Consider the following 9,680-nt stretch of genomic DNA (forward strand, 5'->3'; position numbering starts at 1 on the left):
ATAATAATAACAGTATAATAATAATGACAATATTATATTATAATAATAATAATGAAGACAAGGCAAAAAAGACACATCACTGCGATAATTAAACGATTTTAATTCAAACTTACTGTTGATGAAAACATGCAGAGAAAAAAACACTACATTAACAATGCTGTCAATGTTTTTATTTTTGTATTTTTTAAGAAAAGAAAAATCTAGAAAGAATTTATGCTCTCTTCTATAAAGTAGCTAATACTTCAGTATACTCCATATATGCTATTATTTCATGAGCTCAGGTTTTCAGGACACTTTTCTCTTGTTGTTTATGTTGATAAATCTTTAATATGTCTGATACATGTTTTAATAATGAATTATCCCTTAACCCTTACTTTTGTCAAAGACAGAATCGTGCTATTCACTATGCATTAATATTCCATCATCATTCACAGATTATCAGACTGCTGTTGATCTAAACAGCAACAGAAGGTGCAAAACACACACACAGTCCTAAATGTCTCATTTATTTCTGACACTGTTTTTTATCAGGTAACGGACCACAGACCTCCTTTGAGAGTACACGTGACTGCTGTGTGTATCATCAACAACTACATCTATAGTCTGAACAACAAACCCACAGGATGCCTTTAAACCCGATCCGGTGCAGAGTAAAGGAGCGCAGCAGCTGTGTTCTGGGTCGACCCGAGTTCTTATCGCTGAACCAGCCACCGCGACACAGCAGAACATCGAGAAGAACCAGCCAGCAGAACCAGCCGTGTGAGAACCCAGCAGAACCCCCCGAGAACATGAAGGAACGTAAAGAAGCGGCCAGGCTGCCGGATGAAGACTGCATGCAGCTCAACCCGTCCTTCAGAGGAATCGCCATCAACTCTCTGCTGGCCATCGACATCTGTCTGTCCAAGCGTCTGGGTGTGTGTGTTCACACATCGTCCTCGTGGGGCAGCGTGCGCTCGGTGGTCACTTTGCTGGCGCTGACGGGTCACGGCATCACATGGATCTGTGGCACTCTACTGTGTCTCATGCAGAGTAACACGCTGGCCGGACAAGAGGTTCTGATCAATCTATTGATCGGTAAGATTCTCATATGTGGAGTTGTGATGGATCTGCTTATGTGTGAGATTTTAAATCAAGAGCCTAAAGCTCTGGAGAAATACACAATATTAAATGTGACAAGTGCAGGTGGTCTGAGGTCTCTGGTGACTCTGAGATTCTTTAAAGTGCTTCTTGATCATGCAACTGGGTTTGTAGGACAGATGAACACTTCAAAGTGAGCAGTTTAAAACAGCGCTACTCACACGCGGCCCTTGAGCCATCTTTTTACGGCCCACGTTATGTTGTCCTCATCAAAAATATATTTATCAATATAAAATGTGTATGAACTGAGTTTTTTTTTTTTCAAGAGTATTTACGGTACTTTTTTGCATCACTGAATCACAAAACAGTTAGAGAGGGAAATAAACTGCAAAAGGATGTAACGAAAGAAATTAAACAACAAAGAATATTTGAGCATAACTGATGTTACATGAGAGCGGTGGTCAGTCTGCATGCACATTCATAGCATGTGCGCAAACGTGTGGTCCATCCATCCATCCATCTTCTAAAGCCGCTTGTCCTATATAGGGTTGCAGGTAGTGCTGGAGCCTATCCCAGCTGTCTCGGGCCGAAGGCAGGGAAACACACTGGACAGGTGGCCAATCCATCACAGGGCTAACCACACAGACATACACATTCACACTCTCACCTACTGGCAATTTATAGTTTCCAATTCGCTTAACCTGCATGTTTTTGGACTGTGGGGTAAACCAGAGCACCCGGAGGGAAGCAAACATTCAAACATGCGGACAGCACAAATCTGTGTCAAACCTGTTTGAATAGCTCATCAGGTATACACTGAAGACCCTAAATATTGTTTATAAACGGTCTCCATTTATAGTCAATTTGTGTAACTGTGGACAGATGAATATCTAAGCTCTTCGAGATAACTTTGTAACCCTTTCCAGCTTTATGCAAAGCAACAATTCTTGATCGTAGGTCTTCTGAGATCTCTTTTTTGTGAGGAATGGTCCATGTCAGCAGATGCTTCTTGTGAATAGCAAACTCAAAATGTTTGAGTGCTTTTTACAACCCCAATTCCGAAAAAGATGGGACAGTATGAAAAATGCCGATAAAAATAAAAAAAGAGTGATTTGTAAATTATATTCACCCTTTAATATATTTAAAGCACTACACATTATATGAAGTTTTACCTTGTGAATTTCCTTGTTTTTTTGAAAATGTACAGTAATTTCAAATCAGATGACTGCAACACGCTCCAATAAAGTTGAGACAGGGGCAATTTAAAACTAATAACAATTTGATTAGTTGAAATAACAAGGCGATGTGAAACAGGAGATGTTAAACAGGTGAGGCAATCGTGTCATAGTATATAAGGAGCCTCCAAAAACAGCCTAGTCCTTCAAGAGCAAGGATCGTTCAAGACTTGTTAATTTGCCAACAGATGCTTCAACAAATAATCCAGCACTTTGAGAACAATGTTCCTCAAAGACAAATTGGAAGGATTTTGGGCATTTCACCCTCTACAGTGTACAGTATAGTTTCAAATATCGGGTCGAGTCAAATCTTGGTGCGTAAAGGACAAGACGAAAACCGTTTCTGAGTGCGCGGGATCTCTGATCCCTCAGACGTCACTGTCTTAAAAAACAGCATTCATGTTTAATGGATAGCATGAACATGGGCTTGGGATAACTTTAGTAAACATTTGTTAGTCAACACCACTCGCCGCTGCATCCACAGATGCAAGTTAAGACTTTACTAAGCAAATCAGAAGCCATACATCATCACTGTCCAGAAGCACTGCCGACTTCTCTGGGCTCGGTCTCATCTTAGATGGAAAGTAGAAGAGTGGAACTGTGTTTTTTGGTCTGAAGAGTCCACATTTCAAAACGTTTTTGAAAAACAAATCCGTCATGTTATCCGGACCAAAGAGTAAAAGGACTATCCAAGCTGTTATTAGCATCAGGTCCAAAAGCCAGTGTCTGTATGGGCCAGGGGTGTGTCAGTGCCCAAGGCATGGGTAACTTGCACATCTGTGAGACCACCATTAATGCAGACAGATATGTACAAATTTTGGAGCAACATATACTGCCTTCTAGTCTTTTCCAGAGATATCCCTGCATTTTCCAGCAGGACAACTTCAAACCACATACTGCCCAGATAACAAGTGCATGGCTGTGTAAGCAGAGAGTGTGGGTGCTAGATTGGCCTGCCTGCAGTTTTGACCTGTCTCCAGTTGAGAATGTGTGGCGCATTATGAAGCACACCATACGGCAATGAAGACCTCATACAATTGTGCACCTAAAGACCTACATAATGGATGATTGGGGGAAAATTCCACTTTTTAAACTTAACAAACTTGTGTCTTCAGTTCCCAAATGCTTAATAAGTGTTATTAGTGGAAATGGTGATGTTTCACAGTGGTAAACACTCGACTGTCCTAACTTTTTTGGAGCATGCTGCAATCATCTGATTTGAAATTACTGGACATTTTCAAAAAACAATGAAATTCACAAGGAAAGACATCATATAATGTGTAGTTGTAGTGCTTTAAATATAGCAAAGGGTAAATATAATTTACAAATCACTCCTTTGTGTTTTTATCAGCATTTTTCATACTGTCCCAACTTTTTCGGAATTGGGGTTGTACAAGCTAAAGTAGCTCTAACCCCCACCTCCAATCTCGTTTCATTAATTGGATGCCAGGTTTGACAACTCCTGACTCTAATTAGCTTTTTTTGTTGTTTTTAGCCTAGGGATTCACGGTGTCAGTGATTGTTTAAATTTCACCTCCAGAGGCTGCAGTTGTACTCTGTTCATGGAGGAAAAAACTATCTGCCAACCATCGCATTGATTTTTGCCAATAACCGATAGTTCCAAAAGCAGCTCTTGGAGCCGAATGATCAGCAAAAAGATTAATAGAGGAATTTTAACCTGTTCTTTGCTGTGTAATCTCGCTAACTTCACTCTCTTCTCTCTCAGCTCTGATTCTTGATGTCGTGACTGTAGCAGGAGTACAGAAACTGGTCAGACGCAAAGGACCCTGGGATCTCAGTCCTGGTTTTCTGGACTGTGTGGCTCTGGACACGTTTTCGTTCCCAGCAGCTCACGCGAGCAGAGCGGCGATGGTCTCCAAGTTTCTCCTGTCTCATCTGGTGCTGGCCGTCCCGCTGCGAGTTCTTCTGGTGCTATGGGCGTTCCTGGTGGGCCTGTCTCGGGTTCTGCTGGGTCAGCACCACCTGACGGACATGGCGTGTGGATTTGCTCTGGGTCTCCTGCATTTCAGTCTCATGGAGTCGGTGTGGCTGTCGTCCAGCGCCTGTCAAACCATCATGTCCATGGGAACCTTCAGCTGGAGCTCCACCCACTAGAGCTTCACCTCATACAGAAGAGCATATAGCAGGCTTCAAACGTCTGAGACCATCATTAAAAGTGCTTCTATTTTTTGCGTTAACAGTTAGTTCTGCTCCTCTAATCTGATTAGACAAGCAGTGTTCCAAGAGTGCTGATAGCACTGGGACGCATCACTGTTTGAATCACTCCGATTGCCTGTGGTGTTCCTGAACAGAGTAAATGACATCAGGGAGCAGTGGATGTGGAATGGGTGAAAGTCGAAGCATCAGTGCATAAAAACTGATTGATTTTTATGACTTTTGGTTCTGTAAATGGTTCTCAATTGCGCATTCTTCTGACGATGTAAACGTAGCACGTACTAAAATACTCTGACAGTGTTTCCGACGCTTCTGTTCGTGACACTGCAACACCGCTAGTGAATCAACAGCATGAAACATACTGCGTAACTCAACGAATGACTCTTATGAGTCGGTTCTTTTTATTGAACGAAAATCTTGCAACTGCAAGAATTGTTACTTTTTTTTTTTCTCCCCTTTTCTCAGCAATTTGGAATGCCCAATTCCCACTTCTTATTAGGTCCTCATGGTGGCGCGGTTACTCACCTCAATCCGGGTGGCAGAGGATAAGTCTCAGTTGCCTCCGCTTCTGAGACCGTCAATCTGTGCATCTTATCAAGTGACTCGTTGTGCATGACACCAAGGAGACTCACAGCATGTGGAGACTCATGCTACACTCCACGATCCACGCACAACTTACCACACGCCCCATTGAGAGCGAGAACCACTAATCGTGACCACAAGGAGGTTACCCCATTTGACTCTACCTTCCCTAGAAGCCAATTTGGTTGCTTAGGAGACCTGACTGGAGTCACTCAGCACACCCTGGATTCGAACTCGCATCTCCAGGGGTGGAGAATTGTTACTGTGTTATGTAAACTTCAACAACTAGAGTGATTTCTGACAGTGTGTTGTTAAAGATACACGCAACATAGTCTCATGAGATTTTGTCACAATACTACGATACACTTCATTCATACAAAAACGTATGACTTCACATCAATCAATCACATATGCTTCACGTACACTTGTTCAGATCCCGGAAGTGCTGCTTTCTTACGTATTACACATCAGGGCTTTTAACATTAATATCATGGTTATGATTACGCTCTGGGTAGGGTAAGGCGTTACAACCCCAATTCCCGAAAAAGTTGGGACAGTATGATAAATGCTAATAAGAACAAAAAGGAGTGATTTGTAAATTATATTCACCCTTTGCTATATTTAAAGCACTACAACTACACATTGTATGATGTCTTTCCTTGTGAATTTCATTGTTTTTTGAAAATGTCCAGTAATTTCAAATCAGATGATTGCAGCATGCTCCAAAAAAGTTAGGACAGTCGAGTGTTTACCACTGTGAAACATCACCATTTCTTCTAATAACACTTATTAAGCATTTGGGAACTGAAGACACAAGTTTGTTAAGTTTAAAAAGTGGAATTTTCCCCCAATCATCCATTATGTAGGTCTTTAGCTGCACAGTTGTATGAGGTCTTCATTGCCGTATGGTGTGCCTCATAATGCGCCACACATTCTCAATTGGAGACATATAATGTGTAGTTGCAGTGCTTTCAATAAACAAAGGGTGAATATAATTTACAAAACACTCCTTTTTGTTTTTATCAGCATTTTTCATACTGTCCCAACTTTTTTGGAATGGGGCTTGTACACTGTATGGTTAGGTTTAGGGATGGGGTTTGGGTTAGAGTTTAAAGTTATGAAAATACACTTTTGGATTAACACTGAACAAACACCACATCAGGAACTATAATGACACATTGGGAAGCATCCCTCATTGGTGGGAGTATAACTTGAACTATTTAGTTCGAATAAACTCGCCTTGTACTATTGTGATGAATTCTTGTGAGATCAGTTTGGTTGTAAAAAGTAGTAAAAATGAATGAATGAATAAAATTTAATGGTTAAAAATCTGTGTAAAAACCTTCTGAATCTGTTCTGTTTAAATCTGAAATTATCTCATAATTTGGTAATCTAATAAGAACTGCATTTATTTCTTTATACATCTTCCTAAAGAGTGTTTAAACCATTGCTAACGGAACCGTTAACTGTATTTGGAATTGGAACTGGAATCATTAAATTCCTCATGATTACAGTCACTTTTGGCGACAAAAAGCTTGACGCTGTGGCTTCTTTTGGAATTTTTTTCCAGTGGTGGAAAAAAAAATACACAAACTAGCTGGCCAACTTTTGTGTAAGTTACTCTGTATGAGTTTCTTGTTTACAGAACTGTTTTCTCATAGTTGTACTGTTGCACTGAATATCAGTCATGTGATTATTGGAACACAAAGGTTTTATATGCACAGCCCTTGCATATTTCTTTATTGAGGATTGTAATACTCTCAGGTCTGTTCTACACATTTGTTTAAATCCATTTAGTAGAATTAGCAGATTTTTAGTACAGAAAATGCAAAACATCTCCAGAGATTGTGTGTCTGGGCTCATGAGCTCTTGTTCTCTCAAACTCATCTCACAAGTCACGACATTGTTCAGTTTCTTATTTTCACTTCTGCAGAACTGAGTCCCTCAGAGGAAGTTACAATACTCCGAAAATACACTGGCGGCCAAAAGTTTGGAATAATGTACAGACTTTGCTCTTATGAAAATAAATTGTTACTTTTATTCACCAAAGTGGCATTCAACTGATCACAATGTATAGTCAGGACATAAATAACTTAAAAAATTACTATTACAATTTGAAAAATATTTTCAGAACTTCTTAAACTACTTCAAAGAGTTCTCATCAAAAAATCCTCCATGTGCAGTAATGACAGCTTTGCAGATCCTTGGCATTCCAGCTGTCAGTTTGTCCAGATACTCCGGTGACATTTCACCCCACACTTCCTGTAGCACTTGCCATAGATGTGTCTGTCTTGTCGGGCACTTCTCACAAACCTTACAGTCTAGCTGATCCCACAAAATCTCAATGGGGTTAAGATCCAGAACACTCTTTTCCAATTATCTGTTGTCCAATGTCTGTGTTTCTTTGTCCACTCTAACCTTTTCTTTTTGTTTTTCTGTTTCAAAAGTGGCTTTTTCTTTGCAATTCTTCCCATAAGGCCCCTGAGTCTTCTCTTTACTGTTGTACATGAAACTGGTGTTGAGCGGGTAGAATTCAATGAAGCTGTCAGCTGAGGACATGTGAGGCGTCTATTTCTCAAACTAGAGACTCTGATGTACTTATGCTCTTGTTTAGTTGTACATCTGGTCTTCCACATCTCTTTCTGTTTTTGTTAGAGCCAGTTGTCCTTTGTCTTTGAAGACTGTAGTGTACACCTTTGTATGAAATCTTTTTGGCAATTTCAAGCATTGTATAGCCTTCATTCCTCAAAACAATGATTGACTGACGAGTTTCTAGAGAAAGCGGTTTCTTTTTTGTCATTTTTGTTCTAATATTGACCTTGAGACATGCCAGTCTATTGCATACTGTGGCAACTCAAAAACAAACACAAAGACAATGTTAAGCTTCATTTAATGATCCAAATAGCTTTCAGCTGTGTTTGATATAATGGCAAGTGATTTTCTAGTACCAAATGATCAATTTAGCATGATTACTCAAGGATAAGGTGTTGGAGTGATGGCTGCTCTCTAGATTTGATCAAAAATGACTTTTTCAAATAGTGATGATGCCGTTTTTTACATTAGCAATGTCCTGACTATACTTTGTGATCAGCTGAATGCCACTTTGGTGAATTAAAGTAACAATTTCCTTCCGAAACAGCAAAATCTGTATATTATTCCAAACTTTTGGCTGCAAGTGTAAGTGAATGTGTAAAATGTCTGTATAATCCACTGACTTTTGTTTACAGTATTTTGTTTTCATCTAGTTTTATAAATGTGAGTTCTTACAGTCAAAATTGAATTTCCCATAGTGTGACTTGAATGGAGCCTCTGATTTTGTCAGTTGTGGTCTGTCCACCTGTACCAATGTAAATTCTCTCTGATGTATGGTGTTAATACAGGGGACAGTCACAGACCTTTAAAAGACACTTTTAGGAGAACACAGTTACGAAGTTCTTCCACTTCAAATATTTTTACCCAATATTTTTAAATATTTTACTCACCCAAGACCGTTTGCTCAATTTGCATGAAATGTATTGTGTCATCAAGAGACTGTCAACAAGTTATTTAAAGTATTTTAATTCATAAAGTTGTTTGGGAAAAATCAGCCAATATATTTACAGGCGTGCCCCATAATGACTAATTGGCCTGTATCTTTTGACTGTAATGTCCAGACTTCACAAAACTTGGTACAGATGGACAGCAGTACACTCTGAAGAAACACGCCAAATTTCATCCATTTCTGATACTATGGTGTGCTAGAAATAAACAAAAGCTCTGAACTTTCAAACTCCAGTACAAGCAATACAACTAGATATGGCAAACTGCTTGGACCCTGACAGTAGCTGCTTTTGTGTTTGTGTTTCAACGTTTATTTAACATGTTCATGTACCTCTGGAATATTTCTACTGTGTTCTGTTGCAGTGGACAGATGTTTAACTTCTTCAAAATTCATCATTTAAAAAAAGAAAGTCTTTTTCTGAAAATGTTTCCCTTAGTGGTTTATTAATTCATGCGGTTAAGGTTTCATTTGTGCAACAGCGTGAATACCATGAATAACTTAACAACTTTGATCATGATTTACAAACAAACTGTACCAACACACATAGTTATTTTAAGATGATATTTCTGGTTTTCTTTGCCTGCATGAAATGTTTATGTGTAATGTGTTTGGTATTATATTTTTGTGAAACCAGTCAAGGGTCTGAATTGTAGTATTCAGTATTCAAGGGATCTGTTGCCTTTGTATTTGTCAAAGAAATAACCATTAAAATGGTTGAATATGAGTGAACATTTGTTCTTTTGAATATATATAGTAAGCATCACTCGTGGTTGAAATTAACTTATTTGTTTCCTTTTAGCTCAGCTGATGCAGATATGTTCATTATTTCACATTGATCAACATGTAACTCAACTTTGTTCTGTTTATTACCATAAACTGATAACTCTGATCTCAGTCATTTGTGTACATGAGACTCTGTCTGCTATGATGATAATGATATCATCCTCCAACAGCACATGATGCAGCAGATGAAGCGTGTTGTGTCTCAGTATCAGTGGAGGACACGCGCTTCTGACGTCTGTCTCACGGGTGGAGGCCAAGAGAACATGCTAGAAACTACAGCACAACAC

The 9,680-nt window shown here is 39.3% G+C and overlaps 1 protein-coding gene across 1 annotated transcript in view; it reads left to right on the forward strand.

Moving 5' to 3' along the window:
• LOC127422842 (inactive phospholipid phosphatase 7-like) overlaps positions 1 to 9,333 on the forward strand; it is a 9,902-nt gene extending 569 nt beyond the window's left edge. The window contains exons 2-3 of the mRNA XM_051666657.1: positions 532 to 1,074; positions 4,039 to 9,333. Of these exons, the coding sequence (XP_051522617.1) occupies positions 624 to 1,074; positions 4,039 to 4,427 (840 nt within the window). The 5' untranslated portion in view covers positions 532 to 623 and the 3' untranslated portion in view covers positions 4,428 to 9,333. The remainder of the gene's footprint in view (positions 1 to 531; positions 1,075 to 4,038) is intronic.
• The last annotated feature ends 347 nt before the right edge of the window (positions 9,334 to 9,680 follow it).

The sequence above is a fragment of the Myxocyprinus asiaticus genome, chromosome 3 (assembly GCF_019703515.2).
Source record: "Myxocyprinus asiaticus isolate MX2 ecotype Aquarium Trade chromosome 3, UBuf_Myxa_2, whole genome shotgun sequence".
Taxonomy (NCBI): Eukaryota; Metazoa; Chordata; class Actinopteri; order Cypriniformes; family Catostomidae; genus Myxocyprinus; species Myxocyprinus asiaticus.